Raw genomic sequence first — 23,358 nt, forward strand, 5'->3', positions numbered from 1 at the left:
AGAAATTGTGACAAAATCAAGGTGACCACAATGTCCAACATGTTTTCATCAAGTTTTAATAGTGTCAGCCAGCAAAATTCAAGATAGATTTTACTCAAGTGACATCCATATGCAAAACCTTACAGTACAGCATTCTGTTTCCCCCACTATCAGCCAGAACGTTAAACAACGCCATGCCCGTAACCTTACACAAAAATAATGCCTTTAATTAACTAGATTGCTGCTGATGCTGATTACATACTGCAATATGCTTTCTGCAGCTGCACAATTTAGTGAAAGTAGATCCAGATAATGATTTGCGTGCACATTTTATGAGCAGCTTTGCATTTACATGCAGTTACATGTGATGTTAAACTGGGAATGTTAAAGCATGCATTCTTAACATACTCTGCCTGCCACATATTTCTAAAAAAAAATGCTATTAACATCATATTATAAATCACTCCCTTCTGTGATAAGTTACCACATGCTGAATCTTTACCAATATACTATCAGTACTGGTACATTCAAATACAAACCAGACATTTGCGAGAGCATGCCAATTTGTACATCTATAGAACAGTGCAAAACACAAAATTAATTCCTGAGACTACTCACTAATTAGTCCCTTCATAACCTTATGATTTTCATCACTTTAAGTGTCACATTTTGCTTCTCTTACCATTCATTGGACAATATTCTCTTAAAACAGGAAAAATGTGTGATATATCTACAGCAAGATGTATTGTGATTCCTCAATATCAGCAACACAAGACACATGGAGATACAATGTGCTCATTTGTTCAAAAACAAAAAGGAATATGGCATTCACTGGATTTTTTTAGCTGCACGTAATTCAAATGCTTGGTTTTGAAAACAACCTGACACATGAATACTACAGTGCTAATAGAAATTTTCGAGCTCTTTATACAGATTTGTACAACATGACAAACCTTTTCAGACATGTTAATTCCCTCTTGTCAGCAGTCAAAGGCGGTAAAGATGAGGTCCTTTGCTCAAATGCTTTTTAAATAAAAGTCAGTGCAAAATAAAAGGCTTTTCATTTCTTAAATGTTTTACATTTTTATCTGCGGAGTGCTTTATTAAACAGAGCGTGTCTCCATCTCGATCTTCTCCTCTGACTGTGATGTTTCTGCTTCCTGGTGGCTGATGTTTGGCCGAACCGTCACAAGTGGACCACCGCTGTAGATGGAGTGGAGGAAGTTCCATGTCTCTTCAGAGATCTGCCCCGAGTCAGCTCCTGCTGGGTCAAACACACACACACTTAAATATCACTAATATATGCATAGTTAAATATACTACTACTATCCAGAGGCTTTGCAATAGTTGTTCTAAAGAAAAAAAGGTTTTATTTATCCATCCTATTACATTTTTTTCTTTACTTATTTCATGCTTCCTAAAAAAATGAAGATTTAAAACAACATCTTTCTACAGCATACAATTAGAGACAAAATAAGGGCAAAAATAACAATTATAATAGTTAGTACCTTGTTTGAGTGTTAAATGGCCGTTCTTGTTTACAGTAATCTTGGAATTATCAATGGGTCCCGGTGGATCTTAAAGAGGAAGAAAGACAATTAGTTATCCTAATTATACACAGCACTAATATGCATGCCTCAATTCTAATTGTTTCAAAGAGCAATAACGTTTTAGTGTCAAATGTTTTGTCACACTATGAAAAGCAATCTCTGCTCCCCACTTGTTACATCGAGAAAACAAATATTAGAGGAGCAGAAGTCAAAGAAAAAATGACATTTGCAGACGTGCCAGATGTAAGCAGTTATAAATAGATGTGACAATACAAAACAAGGGAAGCAAAAAAAATGAGAACGAGTGCAAGAAAATGAAATATATTTTGACACTTCATTTTGCTGTAGCGGGAGGGAAACTTGACTCGGGGGACTAAAGCAAACTCTTTGAAGACAAATCAAGAGAAGAAGTGGGACCTCAGTTTCTTTTGAACATGAGCAGCTTTTGAAAAGAGAATTTGGATGTGCCATATAAAAGCAGTTTATTTGCCATGTTCTCCTATCCATGTAAATGAATAGACCTGACGCAGGACATTTGTTTTAAATGAGACATTAAACAAAATTACAGCAGCTTTTCCATCACCAAATATCAAGCACAACTGTCACCTGGGAATCATTTAGCCTTTTAATCAGACATTTAAACAAGATAGGAGGTGAAAAAGACAGACTTCTGTCCAATTACCATTGTCTTTTCCTTTGACAAAGCCCTCCCACTCACGAAACCACTGCATGCTGATGCAGTATATGACCACTGGAGACTCCTCCTCCTGGAACGCCTTGTTCAGCTACAGAGGAGAGGGAGAGAGGAAATGGGGGAGGAGTGAGCAGTAGAGACAAGAGGGAGGAGAAAGGAAGCAAAGGGATGGGAAGGAGAGACAGGAAAGGGGGGGGGGGCAAAAAAAATTAAGTGAGGATGAAAGGATAGAGAGGAGAGGAGATGGAAAACCTAATCAATTCTCTCTGGTAGTTATTCCAATTAGAACAGTCTTAACTCCACACTGCACCAATTTCATCTTTCTTGGAAATTACACAATCCCTGTCCCGCTTCTCTCTCTCTCTTTCTCTCTCTCATTGTGTGAGTGAGTAGACTGAGCAGACAATAACAGCAGCATCTGTCCCAATGCATTAATGATAAGGCTTTTATCGGGCTCGCACCTCTCATCTCCTGCCGGGGCAAAGAGCACCAACACGTGCAGCCTGTCAACTGGTTCAATAGACTGGAGAACAGTGTCTATACACTCCCATGAGTACTGGGCTGCACAAAGGCTCACTGACACACAATGCATTATCACTCACACCAATTTCTAACTGTATCTGGCTAAAGCTCTATGGTCCTTGCTGCTCGTGGTTTCGCTGGTGAACGTATGGTTAAAAGACTTACCCTAACAAACATGTCCAGCTCTGATTTGCACCGTTTCTCCAGTTTTTCTATTTCAATCTGGCACGTGTGGCAAACATACAGGTGGTTGACAGCTGGTCCTCCTCCGTACCTGCAGGTAGCAGTCCACATTAACTCAAGCAGGAAATTATACTGAGTACATTGAGTGATGGGAGAGTCAGTCGCACAGTTGGCCCTGTCTACTGTATGTACCTGCTGTAAAGGTGATCCCACACGTTCTGCGGCAGCATTACAACCATGTCATCAATGAATGTTGCTTTGTTGGGGGGCACACCTGAGGAAACACATTGAAACATCCATTACATATTAACAATATAACATTTTAAAGGTGACAGTTACATCATACATACTGTGTAATTGTTAGGGATCGGTTTTGGGAACATTGTGACTACTGTTGTGTTAAATAGGCCAAGAAGCTTGCAGAAATATGTTGAAGTCAGTGCTTACCCTCAGTTACCCTTACTATCTACACTATCTTTAGAGCTGTGGATTCCAACCTGGGGGTCACGGCCCCCCAAGGGGTCCCAAGATAAATCTGAAATGTTGCAAATAATTAACAGGATAAAAAAGGAAATAAAAAAACAACAACATACATATACATATATATATATATATATATTTTTTTTTTTTTAACCTTTATTTATTCAGGGAAGATTCACTGAGAGGCAGTCTCTCTTTTGCAGGAACGCCCTGATCACATTCACACAGTTACACATTCATACCTGGAAGCTGCCCAGTACAACCACAGTCTGATCTGCTGGCCACTGAGCAGCTCCACTGGATATCCAAGAAGAAACTGTCACTCTCATTTCCACACCAAATCCATAATCTGTAAATGGGGAAAAACAAGTAGATTTTGCCTCATTTTAAGGGGTCACAAGGCAAAACCATTGGGAACCACACTATATTAGAAGACAAGTATTTATTCTTAATAAATGTGCGTTCAACAATTTGGGGGGAGAGATTCTCCTGGGAAAACATGCTGCCAGAGCCCCTAATAAAGGCTTTGCCTGTCTAAATATATTTTCCTGATGACATCCTTGGCTATAAACAGGAAAGTGAAAATAAACAGGAACACTTTCAGATTTGCACTGAAAGTAAAACAACTGGCTGAACTGCTGCAACATTTTTCACTGCACTGATATTATCTCTACTTATGTACCTGACTTAGCCAGTTATGAAGTGCTGGTAGCTGCAAAGGAGTAGGAAACAACCTGTAGGTGGTTATTTACAGAACGAAACACATTCTCTGCTGCCACTGTATTCTAACTTAAATGTTAAATTCCGTAATTTCCAGCACTCTCTTAAAAGGGGGCAGAAAAGAAAGCATGCTAGAATGGCACAAAACCATTTTACAATTCTTCCCTCTTCTCTACTAAAACGAGAGAGAAGGATCGTCTGCACAAAGACAAGTAAAACCCTCTTTTGAAGTCTGCTATGTTGTGAAGGGAATACTGTGCAGTTTTTGTCAAAGTCAAAAATCCACAGCAAAGGATTCCTGTTCTGGGACACGCTGACCTCTGAGCAGTTTCAGAATGACCACGACATCACGTCACACGCACCTCCATGCAAACACAGGAAGTCGTCATTGGAAATGGGCCCCGGCTCAGCAAAGGTCTTGAACTTGTTAAGCCACTGGCGGGAGATGTAGAACTGCAGAAGGCTGGGCTCCATCATGTTGAATAAACCAGACACCCTCCTACGCTCTTTCAGTGCATCCTCGCTGCTCTTTCTGTGACAGGAACAGACCCACAGATTAATCACTAATGCAAATACATCAACGTGAAATGTAAGTATGAATATTAAAGCAGCACAGTGCAACTTAAAATGTTACACAGATAAAAGGGTTCTTTTTTACAACTGTCTGAGTATAACTATTGAGGTTTATTGGCTTACTTATAGAAGAGGACGTAGGCCTCGGCATTCTGGACACAGGATTCAGACACCTCAGTCACACTTTGGTCATCAAATTCATACCACAGATTGTTCACATCATTCCTGCAGTACGCTATGTAGTGGCCACCTGGGATCAGATAGGGTAATGCATTAGAGCAGCATTCATAAACCTAACAAGTACATGTGAAAATTGTCTACAGGCTAATGAATGCAAGACACTCCTCTGTGCCAACTAAAGGCGGATGCCCCAGTCTGAGCAGAAAGAGGAGTGACTGTGCCCACTCACTGCTGGCAGTGCCGTGGTGACAGATGACTGACAGCAGGTCATAGTTGGTGGTCTGGGCGGAGCTGTCTTTGGCCAGGAAAGGCTGCAGGTCCAGGCCCTCAAGCGGGAAGGAGACGTGGGTGCTGATCTTGGTGGAGAACATCAGTTCGTGCCTGAAGCGCTTCAAGTGGACACACAGAATCTAGAGCAGATTAACACACAAAGACGTTTTATTTTAGAAATCTGGTGTGTGAAGACTATAGGGAAAAAGACATGACATGAAGTGCTAGAGTTGTCTGTATACCTCTGGCAAACTTTGCATTTTACAAAATTTGACTCCGTTTCGTAATCTAAGAAGAAAGGAGATGAAGAAGATGGGCAATCATTACAGTTCCAGACATTGTCTTTCTGTTGTGAAATATAGTAGATTAGTAGTCCAGTTCAGTATTCAGCAAATTCAGAATTAGGCACTCACTTCTTGCATTTTTCACAGCTGTACATGTTGTCTCCTAGAAAACAAAAAGCACACAGTTATTGAGACATCAATCTTCATGTTTGTGCTGGTAGAACAGATTTACGCCCACTTGCTCACCCTTTAGTTCATCTCTGGCAAAGAAAGCTGCAAGACAATCTTGTAGCGTAACCACTGGACCCCAGAACCAACTAAAAATAAAAACAAACGGGTGAATTTTACACAAAGAAAGAGCAACGCATGGAGCCACTAAAGCTTGATTGTGAAGAATATAAATAACTATAATGTACATATTGGAGCGCCTTGGTAGCCAATTGGTTACAGCGCATGCCATATAACCACAACGTCCTGGCTTCGATTCCAGTCTTGGGACCTTTGCTGCATGTCATACCCCATCTCTCTCTCTCTCTCCCCCATTTCTACACTTTCATCTGTCAGATAAAAAATATGCCCAAAAAAAATCTTTTAAAAAATAACAGCTATGGTGTACATATTAAACACACCTCTTGATGTATTCCATGACAAATGCAATCCAGCCCTGTGGTGCGTAAGCTTCCCCACAGGAGCCGGCTTTAACCAGGGAGGTCTGGTGGGTGGCGGAGTGAAGCTTGGCCAGGTCTTCCTTCCCTGGGATAGGCAACGAGATATCCTGGAAGTTCTCCAGGGTCACGGACACCTGACAGCAACAAAACACACAGACAGTTTCAGTTACAGACATTTCAATCCAATTATTATTATTATTTTTATTTTTTTTACATACTTTTGTCAGGAACTTTCATTTTGTAGCAGACTATTATTGTCATTACAACACAAATATCAAAATATGTTACATGACTGTGGATGTACAACTACATCAACAGTGTATACGAACATCAGAGCTGAGCATCAATTTTTAATAACATTCCATTATTAGGACCTTGAAACGACTTAAGACACAATGTCCCGTTCTCTAGTGCTCCCCTGCTACTGTCCCTCTCCCCCCTCTCAGCAATCCCGTTATCTTAATAGTGTCCACACTAACCCGATCACAGGTGAGGCACTGAACTGAGCTGACAATGGTCCCATCGAACACATCTGAGATGACACTGCGGTATTTCTTCTGACGCTTGCTCTTTGGTGGGGAGAATGTGGTCACTGCTGTGTGAAGGCAGAGAGAGGGAGAGAAATGTGAGCATAGTGCCTGACTTTTTAAGATATGAATCTAGTTAGGACTGCCTCCGATTATGCAGAAGTACCTTTCTTATGTGCAGGGTTTAGGCTGGGCCAGCCTGAGGCAGCTTTGGGTGGGCTGCTGGACATTTTGGGAATATGTCCCTCCATTGGGACAAAACTCTGTGGTCTTGTAGAGTTGGACATTTGGATGTCTGGGAAGGAATCTGGTGGAGAGCAGGCCAAATATTAAGAGAGTTTTAATACCATAAATTTGAGTCAAAAGAAAATATGACGTCTCTTCTTCTCCATAAATACCTGATGTTCTGCCTTGAACCTTGATGGCTCCCTGGCTGCTAATAATGGGTGTGGTTTCAGTGGTGGTGTCAACATCTTTGTCCATATCCACTCCAGTGCTCCCACCCATGACACCATTAACTCCAGAGCGGTAAAGGTCATTAATCATGTTCTTTTCCTTCTGCCATTCCCTGTTGGCCTGGATCTCATCTTGCTCAGGAATCAGCATCTCGGCCTCGTTGGTGTCTTCCATCGTCACGTTCCCGCCCTGCACCTCATTATCGGCCCGTTCGCTGCTGCCGCAGGACTCGCATGACTGGAAGTCGTCTGACTGACTGCGGTTGTCCTCCTCGCGGCTGTCCTCCACCGTGATGCCATTGGACTGGTCGTAGGGCTCAGGCAGCGTCTCCTTCAGCTCCTCGTGAAGTTGATCCATCAAGCAGCGCAGAAACTCCTGAGAGTCCTGGAGGCCGAGGGGGGGGGGGATGATCACAATAAATGTTATTTGAGGCAGTAAATTAGTTCTAAGTTTTACAGTTTTTTGCAGTTATTTTGGTCACAGTAATCTATTTCCTCTCCCTGAAAAGAACATTGAAATAAAACGAAGCAGCAATAATTCTTCCTAAATATAATTGAGTTCGACAGACACAGCAAAGCTTTCGCAAAGCACATTTTTCCCAAATTACAAACGTCAACCACTTCACCGCTTTGTTTATCCCAATTCTGCATCACAAAATCCAAAACCAAATGCTCATGAATGTGTAATCAAACTTAATGAACCACAGACATCCAATCTCCCTCTCTCCTTCTCCCAGGTACTGGGATGTTAACTTCATTCATAGCAAAGCTAATTCCAAGGCTGTGCAGCTCAGCATTGCGTGACAAATGAATATTCCACAGCTAACTCCTCTGAACAAAAACTGGCAGGCGAAGAGAAAACGGGCCCTTTTATCATTTCACCACTCAGGCTTATACATCCCTTATTTACAGACACTGGACAAAGACAAAACAGGACCAGTAAAAAGTCTTTGGAAATCCTTTATATGTACTGTATAAACTATTTTCTTTTAAGCAACGCCTGGAATCAAATCAAGCGATTTACCTTTAGTTTGTTAGTTTAGGTTTAATGTGTGCAATAGTGTGTGAATGATAAAAGTCAGAAGATGTGAGTTAGTAAATGCAAGGCAGAGGATTCAGTTTATCTGGCGGAGTAATTTTAGCCGAAGCTAATGTTATTTCTGTAAAGGAACAAGCATGGGAGATATGGAGTGGAAGAAAAAAAAAAAAGACACTGTGTAAGACCTGCGACGACTTTATATTTAAGGCGTCAGACCCGTAATAATCCCAGCTCACACAAATTCATTTTTAAAGGATTCAATTCAGTTGAAACTAAAGCCATGTTTTATATTCAACGGACTCATATTACTCATATTATTCGCAAAGCACAGAGGTAAAAGCTGAAAATCCACCCGTTTATGTCACAACAACTGATCGCAAACATACTGTTGAACATGTCTGCCACCGTGAAGAGTGCCTCCATGTTTTATTTATAATGAATCTGTGCGCATTTACGTAAAGTTGCACATTTATTTCACTGTCTGCATTAACCCACCTGCTGAGAATATCCTCTAAACATGGGGTTTATAGCTTTGATCCCCTGAAACAAGTTGGTTGGGACCACGTAGGAGGGTCTGCAATGTGACAAAACACAGCATGTTTAACAAGTATTGTAATACACAATATCACAGTAAGTCTTGTGTGAAGGTAAAGGTTTGCAATTAAGACCAGAAATGGGATTCAGGTTTGGCTCTGGAGTCCTATTCTAAACATGGGAAATAATGAAAGTGACCACTGAATTATGAAATAAACTGCAGCTTGTGGGCAAGCTCAAATGCTCTTTCAAAGTCAAAGAGGAGTGATCCAAAGAACTAAAAAAATGACAAACGCCTACCTGTTCTTGTGCCACAGGTCTGACACTAGTTTCTGGTAGCTTCTGCAGAGTGCGGGCTTCTTGTCCGTCCTCACCATGCCACCACATTCCAGAAAGAATTGTGTCAAGGGCGGGCTGCAGTGGAAAAAGGCATAAATATATCATATGTGGGCACCAAACAAGCTTTTACTGAGACGATATAATATTGAATTAATATGAGACTGATTACGATTACCAAAAACATTGCAATGCCGTGGCTAATTTTCAAAAACCTGCTAATCCTCAACAAGCCCAAGAGAAGCAGATATAATTCAAAGAACAAGATAATGTTATATTTTTATACTCTGTCTGTTATGTCTGCAAATACCTGAAGATTTGCAAATCATCTTAAGTTTAGTATGTTTTTGCTATTACATTCATATAGGTCACTCCAAACAGAATGGAGATGGAGATTCAAGTTCAGCATTTCTACATAAATGCTGTCTTCTGCCTGTATTTTTGATTCATTTTGTTTCATTAAATCCGTGTTTCACTCTTGGAGTAACAGCACAAACTCCTGGAGGTACTGGCTCATGCAAGAAAACACCACACGCAGCTAAAAGTTGAAGGACATTGGAAAAAGCTGAAAAGAAAAACAGCTGAGGGGATTTTATCTGATGGATACAAACAGTGGACAGGAATTTGCGACAAAGAGACAAACTACAGGATGAATAAGGCATGGAGCGCTCCCTTCCCTTGGCAAGAGAAAAGTCCTTCGAACTGAATAATGACCCTACAGTAACTGAAAGAAGCAGCGCTTACACAAACAGACATCAAAGGAAAGTTTCAGGAAAGGTCCCTCCTTTCCGCAGCTGCGTGACTCAGTTCCTCCTATTTTTGGAACGTGATTTAGATTGCAAATTTTGACCCACATCTTTTTTTTTTTTTTTTTTTTGACTTGTATCCAGACTCGGCATCATCAGTTTAATTTAAAAGTGTACCAGCTCCCCCCTGGGTAAATAGTAGGAAGGGGTTTGCTGTGCTTTGCTGTTCTATGAAAAATGAAATAAAAAGTTAGAGGTACAAAGTAAAATAATAACACAGCCTCAGGCTCAGCAGTGGAGCCCTAATTTGAGGGACCAAACCAACAACCCAATCATAGAGAATGTATCAGAAGGACTGTCAATTCAATAAACAAAAATACAGCAGACTGTAACAGTAAGTAAGTACAGTTGTATGTGCCTCATAAAAAGACATTGTGGGAAAAGGAGTAGAAGAAGGAACAAAAGGGAAGAGCTGATGTTCTTTTGTAACAGAATACCCTACAGGGAACTACAAAAGGCCATTTCTGCCATCTCAAATGGTGCACTGCAGCAATTTTCACTCAGCTGTTACTCTCCCAAATAAGTGCAGTAGCCATGGTGTTTTTTTTCAGTAAACAAGAACCAGGCAGTGAATAAAACCCAAAAAATCAATATTGTGGGGTAGACAGGTAGATTTGGGTACAGAAGGCAGGTTAACAGAGACTCACCAGTTGGACAGGGCCTGGAGGGCAGCGTTCATGTAGCAAGTGTTGCCTATGTTCTTCAGCCCCGTCAGACCTGAGGGAGACAGAACACACCGGGGAAATTAAAACAAGCCACTCATCAAATGCTTGTAAATTTTGATGGCAGCCAGAAAGCCTAGACAATTTTAAGAACACCCACTCCATTTCTAAGATTAATATTTTACGGCAGGAGAAGAAAAGATGGCTACCTAGTGTATTTTAAATCAGCTACTGCGGCACAGATAGCGCATTCATCTTATACAAGTTTATAACACACACACACGCACGCGCGCACGCACGCACACTATACATTTTGAAACTATAGCTTCTAAAATGATTTGAGGGATGTAAACAGAAAAATTAAAATTAAAAAAATTATAAAACGGTGCCATGGATTCAGCAAGTTACGCTGTTGGCTACAGCTTGAGTCCTGGTTTTTTAGCCTATATTTGTTTACATTTTGGCAAATTGGCACCATTAAAAGTATGCTGAATTAACTGTTAGTTCCTGTTTGCAATGTACCCACGAATTTAAAGACAACGATCACTGGATTACTTTGACACTGTGTGATGATTCTCAGGCAAGGAAACTTATAAAGCGTTATAAGAGCCCTTCTTTCTATGATTTCTAAGAAGTGTATCATGTCTGTGTGTTTAGATTTGACTAAGTTATGACTTGGGGCAATCGGGTTAAAGTTGCTTAATTGCCTCACAGTTCATAAACCTCGGATTATATGTGACGAGCCTACTCTACTCTAAGCTTATTTTCCTTCTCATCATATGATCTGCATTTGTGACAAAAATAACCAAGGCAGCGACTGGTGCCAATGCCTGAGCTACACCACATGAGGGTTGACATAACATATGCCATTTGGTGGAGCCTCTGTGTGTGTCTCACAGCACTGAGTGAAAACATTATTTGCATTGGTTGCTCCAGCGGGACTGAAACACTCAGCACTGAAGTGTTAGTGCTAGGCTCAACCCACTGAGCTACACAGAAGCGGCCTGTAGTCCTTCTTCGGGACCATGTGTGGCTTTCTGTTGCCTGTAGGTATTGAGGTGTCTCTGGCCCTGTTGGTGCTCAGCTTTTAACAACAAAATGGCAAAGTGAGGTGTTCGTCACAACTTGTACTTTAAAATCGTACGCACAAATGAACTGCCCTTTTTCATTTAAATTATATTCTGTGCTTCGAACTAAAGCAACTGCTGATTACTGAGCTCCTGTGTTTGAGGTTTAACTTCAAATCATCAATGCAATGTTAATTTTTTACATTCAAGTCACCTCATCGACTTCAAAAGCAAATGATTTTAATTATTAAAAATTATCATCTGGGCAGGAAACTTTTTTTTTTTTTTTTTTTTTAAGTAACTTTCATTTGCAACATTTAAATTTGTATCCCAATGTATTTGTTGACCTTGTAGCTGATATTTGTGGGTACAACTACCCTTGTATAAACACAACATTTCAGCAATTAAACTGTAACAAACAGTGTCTCTAGGGATGTGTCTGCTGTGCATATTTTATGTATTGTGTTGCTTTGCTAGAGTTTATTATAAATCAAATTTAGTGTTACGGACAGCAACATCTCACTGTCGGTTGGACTGACTGCTAGTTTTGGGTGGTGTCCTTTTCTTTTGTCTGTGGCCTAACAGATAAATGTTGTAAATATGAAAGCATCAAATGCTTTTTAAATGAATGAGATGAGAGTATATACAGTAGTTCCTCGTCCCCATTTGCTCAGCGCCGTTAAATTCTAGTAGAAGTAGAAGTTTTTGTAAACAAACGTGATTGGGTCTATATAATAAGTCAAACTGCCATTCATTTTGTGACAACATGAACACTTCTTCTGTGTAAGCTGACCTCTGGCACGCAGTTCATCCTCCTCCTCTGTCTCCATGTCCAGGTCTTCACAGCCTCCATTAGGGGGCACTCTCAGAGAGGTTGGGCTCCCAGGGGCCCTGCTGTCATCCTGGAGCAACCGCACAGCACACACACACCTCATCATAAAAACTTTTGTCTAGTAAATGGATAACTGCATACAGTTTGACTGACAGTTCAACTGTCACTCAGGACAGACTGGTGGAAATTATTATCGTAAGTATGATGGAAGAGCACATAGTTATGTAATAAAGCGAAAATACAGTAAACAGGCAATGTTTTTTCACACAACATACATACTTGCAAACAGAAAGGTTTAATGTTGCATATAATCTGTACTTCCTGCTGTTCAATATTAAACCTGCTTTATGACACTGCAATTAAATAAACCATGTAAGCTGTAAAGACAATAAAACAGGATGACAAACAGAGGGGAATATGGCTCTTACCTGTTCAGCATTCTGTGGAGACGGGAGGGGTTTGCTGTTGGCATGTGGCGAGTGGGGACCTAGTTTACGCTCCAGAAAAACCTCCTTGCCGCAGGCGTAGCACCACACCCGAAGCGTGGTCAGGTTCACCGTAAGGTTGTGCCTCGTCTCCTGCACACAAAGTTGTTAAAGAGTTTGTGAACAGACAAACCCGAATGTGTAAACAAAGTAAAACAAAGAAAGACTGTTAATATTTATCCAAGAGCAGCTAATAAAGCACATGTAAACTTTCTTATCAAGGTGATGCTTCTTTATCTTCAACACAATCTACCAAACAAACATCTCATTAGACAATCAACAGGTTGCTTTTGCTCTTATATGATAAATACAGGTGTGCCTGCTGCCCAAATCTATAGTGTATAAAAGGAAACGTTTACGGAAGATTCTGGCACAGCGACTGTAACAGTATAGCTAAACAAAATGTTTTCCCTCAAGCATAATGCAGGTTTTCAGCCCAGGTAATGTGAGATCCTACCTCTTTCTGTCCTATTAATAACAATCTATTATTGTGGTCTGACAAAATGAAAATGTATGTTATACAATGTCAGCGTTATTGACAATATTGATTTAGTAGTTAACAAAAAAATATACAGAAAACTAAAACTTCCACAAATCTAGAATTTCTACAGACTGAAACTCTGCAACACATATCAACCCCACCAGCAATTTTTGCATACAAAAACTGAGTACCAGTAGTACAACTATAATCTACTCTTATCTATTTTCTGATTTGTATATTTGTAACTATTGCAATGTGTTGTCATTTTGTTACAATTTCCATCTACAAATCACATAAACAAGGTACTTAGGCTACAGTTAACAAGTATTATAATGTATATTACTGTCAAGTAATTGTTTGGTCTATGAAATGTAAAAAAAAATAAAAAATTGCATTACATGTTCAACTTGATTGTTTTGTCAGACCAAAAATCCCAAACCCAACCACATTCAGTTTTTTTATACGTAAGACAAAAAATAGCTGCAAATCCTCAATATACACAAAACTCAGTGTTTTTATTTGATTAAGTATTTTCTTAAGAAGCTGGCATTCAACACTAGCACTCGTTTCCTCCCACCTACTATCAGGGTTCATACGCATTTTATCCAGTACTTTTCCATGACTTTTTGGAAAATTTCCATGACTATGTGTTCCTGAAAATGTCAGTCGACATTATACAATAAGAATAAAAATCTGTGTTAAAGTTTACCCTCAGAGGTTTGACTATAAAATGAATGACAATTTATGTGGTTCATAGTGGGATTCATAATATCGCTCCTCGAATATAATGTTGAGGTTAAGACGACGTGAAAATACATTTATTAATCACATATTATTATGCTGTGTTATAAAAAATTCCATGACTTTTCCAAAACTTTCTGGGTCTTTTTATGTTTCCAAAACCTTTCCAGGCCTGGAATTTGCATTTTTCAAATTCCATAACTTTTCCAGTTTTTTTAAAAACGTATGAACCCTGTACTATGAGATTTCTTGCAGGTAAAAAAAAAAAAAAATCAACGTAAAATACACTACTGTATCTTTTCAAGATCTTGGACACCAGTTCTGAGCTGAATGTCTCAGGTTACAGGTTTAGCTGGAGGCAGAGTAGGTAGTTACAGCAAGGCAGTCTTACTGGGGTGGAAACATGGCCGAGTTCTGCTGACCCACTGCTGCTCTGACAAACACCAGCAGCCTGGAAGCTCGGCAGGAGACTGAACGTGAGCAGCAGGCAACCAGCAGACCTTGCATTATTCATCAGGGCTGCATTAAGCCTTCACACAGCGGGGAGCAGGGCTGGCAGAGGGGGCACACCAGACTGAGCACGGCCATGAAACTCCCCAGCTTAAATCATTTATGAAGGAAAGTACACCAGGTAGGGCATTAATAACAAGCTGGATTTATAGGGCTTAGAGGATGTTCTTTTCCCAGCCCACATACTGTTTTGTATTACAATTAACTATTTTATAGCTTTTGTAGTTATAATTTGTTATGTTCATTTACTTCTGGTCTGCTAAAATATTCAACACCATCACTAAAAAAAACAATTGCGTTCAAGCCAAAACAAATCCTGAGTGCTCCTTCAGCGCACACAGAATAATACTTGAGAAATTTAAATGATGTAAAACATGTTTGATCATATAAATACATTTCCAAAATAAACACTGCAAAACTTTTATAGTGTTGCAGCATCAGCTTGCAGTGTGTGATCTTACGATTAGGATAATTAAGACGAGGCAGGATGGGTCTGCTAAAAATAATGTCAAGTCTCCTCTCTAGCCCTCAGCATTCAAGACATTACTGACTGTAATCAACAAGCGATAAGAAACACCAACGGCCACTATTCTTCTCAGTGGACTTGCAGTATTAGCACAAATGCATGTAAAACTGCTCAACTTGTAGCCCAAAGGAGACTGCAAGGCTGTGGAATATTTGAATCATTCTATCTGCAATATGGAGAACAATTTCCAAAAGTTTTCAGAAGACATTTTTTTGTGTGATGTTTGAAATACAATCTCGATGTAAATACTAATTATTTTGTTAACAAAAGTACACACAGAAGTAAAGCTTCAACTTCGAAAATTAGCGGATCGAGCTGAAACCTTTAACTCAACGCTTTGCAACAGCCACTCATATTTACTTGCAGTATAGTTTGACTGGCAGAGGCATCTGATCCAACAGCACTGCATAGTCAAGAGATTCAAATGTTGCCCTCCCCTCAGGGCCTCCAAAGCACTAATTAAGCATGGCCCTCATTCTTACAAGATTTAAAGATGGCTTCTGTGGAAAGAACACAAAAGGCGGCTGGCGAGCTGCATAGACCGATGCCCTGGATAAGCGGATGGATAAAATTCACTAGTAATATCATTTAAAATCAGATGGCTAACATTAAATCTATTTACCAGCAAGCTCTGTCTTTCATCTGGGTGGAGTGCTCTTTTTCTGCGGAGGTTAGAATTTAAACAGGCCCTTTCTTGACAATGGTTTGAGCAGCTATGCAGATACTAATAGGTTTGCTCTCATACAGTATTCCTCCATCTCTTCTTCTAAACCCACTTGGCCCTGGCGTGCTGGAGAAAAAGCCTTAGTCAACACTTGGGAACACCAGAGGCTGAGAAAAGCTTCAGAGCAGCCAGGAGGAGCAGATACTGTAACCAAGGAACGGACAGTGCTACTGAATCTCCCTCACTTCTCAGAGCAATGGCAATTAATAATGGACTAGCGCAGTGCCTGTTGAAAACATGCCCGTTCGTAATGGGCCGATTGCTTGGCCTCCTGTATTGCTGCTTGCATCTTTTTCGAATGTAACCAAGTACATTTACTCAAGAACAGCACTATACAATTCTGAGGTACTTGTACTTTACTTAAGTATTTCTATTTTATGCTACTTCATACAAATATTGAACTTTTTACTCCACTCTACTTCATTTGACAGCTTTAGTTACTTTGCAGAATAAGATTATTAATACTAAATAACTAATAAGGGGAGCTCCTCGCACACCCGCATGATGTCTTTGTTTTTGTTCTTTTGCGAATGCAGGTCAGACACACAGCCGGACGGACAGACAGAGATTCCTTCCTTTATTAGATAGACCAGTGCTCGTTCAAAACATGCCGTTCTGAATGGACCAATTGCTTGGCCTGTGGCATTACTGCTTGCAGCTTTTTCGAGAACCACTCATTCAAACAAACTCACACTGCGCTTCTTTGCTAAATAGGCATATAAGTCTCTTGATTTGACATAACCACCACGGTCATAAAGATATATTAAAGATTAAGTATTTTGGTTGGCGGTAATGTTTTTAGAAACGTACACAGTTTGAGAAGCAATGGCAAAGTTCCTGTTCCTGTAGGCTATCCACTAGTGCTCGTTGACTCCAGGGAAGAAGAGTTCTGTTGTAATATTAGTATATCCAGCTTCCGGGCAACAAAAGTGAACTGATATTTATTCACACAAAAGTATGTTGAACGATAGCACACATATTGGGTATGTAGTGCATTTCGGATGCAGTCGCTGACTTCAGCGGCCTCTAAGGCTGTCCTCTGAAGGTCCAATATTGAAATCGTCAGTCGATGACCCCTCAGTCGACTGAGATTCTTCAAGTCGTTTTTTTGTTATCAGAGTGAGCGCTCCTCGTGTCAACACTGTGCAGTATGCCCGTGTTGACATCGACACGTGTATCGGGTAGGATCTAGCGTTATTATTATACATCCATGGTACAGGCAGCTGCAGAACTGGACCCGGGAGGAGTCTGAATGAGCTTTCTGCTTAGAAGCGGTGAATGTACAAATCACAGCAACTTAATACAATATAGTGTCTGGCTTTTGCTTGATATCTTGTGTCAGCAAAAAATGTTGTTAGCGTTGCGTAAGCTATTTTAATGAGTTGCCTCTTAGAGAAATGCTCTGAGTGAATTTAAGTTGGCTTTTTATTGTGAAGGCTAAAAAAGGAAGAAGTGAAGCTAGCATTCAGCGATACTTTTGGTTCACGCTGGTTCTGATTACGGAGCCTGCTTGTGTTTTTTTTATTACCCTCGGCTATAGTAGTTTGCACGTATTAGCTCAGAGGGCTAACTTGGCTTGTTAACTTTATTATGTCAACGTCTTTGTCACTCTGAACCCCATTTTAAAAATCTGTCAGCGTGATGCGTGTAACATCTTTGTTATTGTTCTTGTACGCATGCGTCGGACAGACAGCCGGAAAGACTCACTCCCAGAAATTCCTTCCATTATAGCGTCGACGGACAGCTGGACAGCCACACGGAGTCACTCACAAAGATTCCTGCCTTATAGTTTGAGGATCCACTGCTGAAATTGCACTGAATGTGGAGGTGTCGGCAGACAGAGCTGGCTTGATGGTTTTTAACAACGTGTGCACTTCCAAAGCCTAAAGACGCACGTGCTGGCTCTTACATCGCGGAGAGACAAATGTTAAAAATAAAGCAGTGCTGGAGTCAATTTTATTCCAAGTCATGGCTCCTGGGACTCTGCAGTGGTGTTCCTGTCCTGTCCTGTCCTGCCATCTGTGCCTCTCTACTGACACCTCCCCTCCTCTTTCGGTTACATCTTTTTTCAATTCACCATCACAGTCCAGACTTTAAGATGTCCACCTTTTCAGTCACATCCCTTCCCTGCGCTTTTCTATGCATTCATTAATATTTCACGGCTGAAAGGCATCACTAAGATCTCTCACCTGCGAGTGCACAGTGCTGTGGTCAGTGTGAGATTCTCCACAGCCTACATATGCACAGCCATTCTGGAGAGAAAAACAAACAGAGTATGCAGAAATCCAAAACAAAAATCACATGTTTCTGGTGAAAGAAAAATCAACAGGTTTTTCTTTGCCGGTGAGCATTGCCCTACCTCCAAACACGCCCACAAATTTGGACCTCCAACTTTACAGTCTTGGCACTGGCCCTAGAAAAATATGAAGACACTCAGGTTAGAGTCACGTTTCAAAACGAAACTCAGCGAGACAGCAGCAAAGTTCAAAAACACTTTAGATTCAGACTTGGTGAAGCGATATAAAACAAGTTTTTCAGGAAGGGTTTCTGCAGGTCCTATGAGGGTAAGGTTACATTTAAGACGTTTAAGTCCTTTTTAATACCACATAGAATGCAATTTACAGTCATATCTGTTTCATGGTCATACTGGCCAACGAATGAAAGTATTATGGAAATATTTAATCGAATGAATGAGAACTGGACCCAGATAAGTGGCCTGAAATGATGCAAAGACAATCACACTTTTAGTTTATAGCTGTATAACGTCTGCCGACAGCCAGGAACCACATACAAAAACATTACATCAGGCTAGAAAAGACATTTCTTTTGAAAATTAAATTAAAGACTTTTTAGTACCTTATAAGACCTTTTTTGAGGAAAGCGAATTCAATTCTTTTTAAGACTTTTCAAGACCTGTAGATACCATGTCATTACATTTTTTGTTAAAGAGTGGTAAGTTATGAGGAGGACAGGGGACGGGGCCATGATAGAGAGTCACTCACATGGGATTTCTGAATGAGTTCCTCCTTGGTGATCTCCCCAACAGAGTCCAGATGGGGGCAGTCACAGCTGGATGCCGGCGGCATCACTCACCCACAGGTCTGAGAGAGATAAAGGGAGAGAGATGGAAGATAAAACACAACATTCAGTACACAACTTGCATTTTAAGTCAGGTGATCTATACAACATTGTAGGACTTTTTGTTTTAAACGAATGTTTATCAACCACGCATCTGGTACTTGATAGAGTAATGGGAGATATAGACAAAGAACAGCACAAGTAAAACAGTAGGGGTGTGCAAAAAAATCGATTCAAGCTCTACCGATTAGGAAATATGAATTACAAAAATCAATTCATATTTTTTTTATTGTATGTCTACTGCAATCACATGGGAAGAGTAACTACATTTACATACTGTGAATTGTATTTTGAATGGAGAATCGTTTTTGAATCGAAAATCGATTTTGAATCGACTCTCGAGCCTAAAAATCAATATCGAATTGAATCATGACATTTTCTGAATCATGCACCCCTATAAAACAGTCCTCTGAGTAACCTGAGTCACCATCCCCACGACATAAATTTGTCCATGCCTGCATGACTGACAAATTCCTCTTGTTATCAGCCACTGACACGCCAAGCAGCTCATCACTCCACAGCTGTCAACAAGTAGTATCTGAATGTTGTCGCCATAAATGATTATAGTGCTGACAATGCAGAAAGAAAGCAGAGACAAAGACTGTACGAACAAGTAAGAACAAATCTACTGCAAACACAGCTCAAATAATTTAATTCTGCTAATCAACAAAGCTCAACCAGTGAATGTAAAAACATGTCTATCTTCATGTAAACTGTGATTTTAGTTAACTTGCCATACCAGCAAAATATAAAAGAATGGCCAACTCTGAGACAAGCTATGCAAACGTTAACAAACGTGAGACGTGCACACAACTTAAAAGGAAGTAGCCCATGGGTGTAAGCACCGATTATGCTTGAGTTTTGGTGGATGGTTAAGTGCATGTCAATATCATATCCTGGTTTCAGAAACCCAAATAACCCCCAACTTTTAGAAGTATGCAAGAGGGGTACACCTGATAGTGATAGTTTCTAATCACTGCCTGCCATGTGTGCAGGTGCATCATCAACGTAAGTTACATAGTTAATCAGTGAACTTAAGACTATGGTTATAAACAATGGGTCGACAATCAACACTCAGTTCGTAGAGATAAGTGGAAGTGTTGAGGAATAGGCACAAAACCATGATACTTATGTTCTGATTGCCTCTACTGACCAGCTTTGTAACATACTGACAATGTGTGTCACCCCAATAATTCTTTTGAATTTTGAGAAAAGCCCTACCAAACCTTGCATCAGATTACCTCTGGTGCTGGAAGATTTGTAGTTTAGTTTTTACATTTGTACCCAGTGGTTAAAATTAGCACCATCCACCAGCCAAATGCTGGTAAAAATATGCAAATGGATGGTAGATTTGCTTCACTCACCAGCCACAATGGTTATCTATTGTAGGCGAGTGGCCGGTAAAATTTGGACATTCACTAGCCATTTGGCTGGTGGACAAAAAGTTAATTTTGAACCCTGTTTATCATAAAGTACTTTATACCTTTATGATGGACTCCTGCTGTACTTTTTTCAGCGTGTATGAAAAGAGGAAGTTCGGCAGCTACCCGACAAGATGTAAAGTGGGATGACAGGAAATCACTGGAGGTTTCTATTTATCATGCTTCTTGAGAAGGCCGCCTTCCCATCTCCTCTTCAAATGGAAACAAGGCTCATGCACTGCTTCATATAGCCCTTAGGGGAGCAGGGGGTTCGCTTGAAGAGTGACAACAAAAGACATGGGTTACTTGGAGTCTGTCTATCAAGAGTCCTGTATTTGAAAAACGGTTGCATCATAAAGCAAGCAACCGTTTCAGTGCGTGCAGAAATAATTTCTCTTAAGTGGCAAATTATACAAGCAGGGCTTGATCAATGGTTTTAAGACATATCCTCTCAGGGGAACAGGTATATCTGTCAGCAAAGCACTTTTGAGAAATGCTGTGAATTAATAGGTGAAAACATAAAGAAAGAAAATGGGAAATAAGAAAGTGAAGTAATTATCATATATTGATAAAGCATTTATCAACCAGCAGATTTATTTCAGGAGTCACAAAAGCTGTTAATATTTTACTATTTATCTATGGCTGTCTTAAATGTGTAATAACAAGACTGATCATAATTACTTTTTTTATTTTTGAGAAACTTTCTCTGAGTGAAAAGGCCTCTTCAGACCATAGACCGTATACTTCAGACCTAAAACTTGTCATAATGTGTCACCCACAAGACACCAGATCATTGAACGTGTACCCACTTTGCTCATGGCAAGGTGACAAAGTATGGACCTTGTTAGAGGTTGCACACTGGCATTCAGGCTTAGAGGCATGTTCAGGTGTCAATGGCAAAATGACAGCAGAGCCAAGCCTGCAGCGCAATACTGTGCTGCACATGATTCAGCACATTTAAACCACATCAAAATGATAAAAACCACATGCCTGAGTGTCACAGCATACACCAACCTACATGAGACCTAAGATGCAAAGATTTGTCATGTAAGACTGCTGATCAAGCCAAATGTATGAAAAAAAGACATCACACCTGATATTTTGTATGATCATGGTTGATAAAGTGATTATTTGTGTGGTCAGAGGTCCACAAATGCTGCTTGTTTGCAGACACATGCCATGTTTTTCTGCCATGCGAAGAAGTGGACGCAAGTAGCTGATCCTTATTCATGTTCAGTCTTGTACAAGTCAATATGCCTGTTTCCTCAGCAATGCTCATCAATTTTGCGAACTGGTTTACATAATGTAGAGCTTCTTTATTTTTAATACAAAAAAGTAAATCCAAACAAACTGATAAGACACAAGGTCATCTACAGATATATTTGTGTAAGAGGCTCCTATAATGTAATTGCCCTGGACTTTGGATGCACGCGTTCAAACGGTCAAATTTACCAACTCACTGTCCCCCCAACAGTAAATCACTCACTTATTACAGCTAGTACACACCTGGAAAATCGTATTAGCCGGTGGTTTTACAGTCAAGCCTTAGGCGATTGCCCAAGGTTGGTGGAGGAGAGAATATCTATCTTTACTCTTGCATCATCATCACACACAAACCATCCTTACACTTTCACTGTCTTCAAAACCAACATACTCCAGGTTTGATTCTGCACAAAGAGGTGGTGTACAGTTAGGGTGGGGCGTTGACCCGAACCAGGCAGTGCACATGAATCCGATAATGCCAGATTCCGTGTTATCCTATAGTTAATTTAGATCCTAAATTATAGTACATTAACACTGCATGGCACACAATTAGTAAACCTAAGTACCCTAATAGCAAACTTTAGCAAATAAAGCATACACCAAAGGGTAACTGTTAATATTAGCCATCATGTTGAAAACGTAATGTTAACTGGCAGTTAATGACATCTTAACTAACTAGCACCCAACTTATTTCGGCCAGGTTTTCAACTAATATGGAGTTTATACTGTGGTAGATTGAGATGTTTGGCTTTGGCCTTGTCCACTGCTCAAATTGAGCTGTCCAAACCAGGCGAGGCGTTGACAGCAGCGTCACAGGCTGACTAGCAATCTTTCGCTGTTAGCCTGTTGGCCAACTAACGTTACTGGTCATCTTACGTTAGTCAATAATTTGCTTTGCAAGATAGCCATAACTTCGCTTAACGTTTGTAATAGCGTTTAACGCAAGCGGTGAAATATATTTAGCCACGTGAGATAAGATTGGAGATGGTTTGCTATTGAAGACCATCTCGCTAGTAACATGCTATAGCTAATGTTAGCCACTAGCCAGCTAACGTTCCTGTATTACATGATCACTGGCGATCCCACAGTGACTACACCGGAGTCAGCAGAGAGCTAGCTAGCATCCTGAAATAGTGTCAGCCTCGATCCTTACCTGTACGATAAAAAAAGACAGGACGTTTCTCAGGTAGATCCAATTGTACTTGATGTATAAGGCACAGATTCAGTGTGTATTTAAAGATATATTTCAAAGGGCAATCAAGTTACATTAACGATAACCGTTCCTGTCGCCCAGCGTGGTTGCTAACGTTACAGCTGTCTCCGCCCCTTTTCCGGTTAAAAAAATGTAAACCCTTCCCATCCTACTGTAAACATTACATTAGATGTTTACATGTATGCCCTTTATAGCTTAACAGCATTATAGTTGCATAGTATCACAATGAGCAACTATTAATTAGCTTAAAAATGTCACCGATAGCGCTAAGTGTTATTTTACAAGTTATGCATAGGCTAGCAGATGTACAGTCTATGATTCAATGTGAAAAAGAATGTAAAATGATGGGGGGCAACACACAGTAAACCCATCCCAAGCGCCATCTAGCGTGTTAGGTGCATTTTGTGATACTAAGAGAGAAGAAATACCCTCTGCATTAACTTAACAAAATAACCTTTAACATCCAAATGTGTTAATTTTAGGACAAAATATGTT

The 23,358-nt window shown here is 40.2% G+C and overlaps 1 protein-coding gene across 3 annotated transcripts; it reads right to left on the minus strand.

Annotated features, from left to right (window-relative positions):
• Positions 1-38: 38 nt before the first annotated feature.
• Positions 39-22,994, minus strand: usp33 (ubiquitin specific peptidase 33). Of its 3 annotated transcripts, XM_039816385.1 has the most exons (25): positions 22,804-22,994; positions 20,450-20,661; positions 18,831-18,929; positions 18,188-18,241; positions 18,018-18,080; positions 12,790-12,939; positions 12,323-12,431; positions 10,448-10,517; positions 8,959-9,072; positions 8,620-8,698; positions 7,029-7,470; positions 6,797-6,937; positions 6,583-6,698; positions 6,065-6,237; positions 5,682-5,752; positions 5,565-5,598; positions 5,394-5,439; positions 5,111-5,291; positions 4,825-4,951; positions 4,491-4,660; positions 3,121-3,202; positions 2,911-3,019; positions 2,212-2,314; positions 1,488-1,556; positions 39-1,243 (listed from the first exon to the last, which is right to left on the minus strand). In XM_039816385.1, exons 3-25 carry the CDS (start codon positions 18,912-18,914, stop codon positions 1,083-1,085), a joined length of 2,748 nt encoding a protein of 915 aa, XP_039672319.1. In that variant the 5' UTR covers positions 18,915-18,929; positions 20,450-20,661; positions 22,804-22,994; the 3' UTR covers positions 39-1,082. The 3 variants fall into 3 exon arrangements, with proteins under 3 accessions (XP_039672319.1, XP_039672318.1, XP_039672320.1); XM_039816384.1 differs by lacking the exon at positions 20,450-20,661; XM_039816386.1 differs by lacking the exon at positions 20,450-20,661 and having other exon boundaries at positions 39-1,240; positions 22,804-22,993.
• Positions 22,995-23,358: the final 364 nt, after the last annotated feature.

This window comes from Perca fluviatilis, chromosome 11 (genome assembly GCF_010015445.1).
Source record: "Perca fluviatilis chromosome 11, GENO_Pfluv_1.0, whole genome shotgun sequence".
Lineage (NCBI taxonomy): Eukaryota > Metazoa > Chordata > Actinopteri > Perciformes > Percidae > Perca > Perca fluviatilis.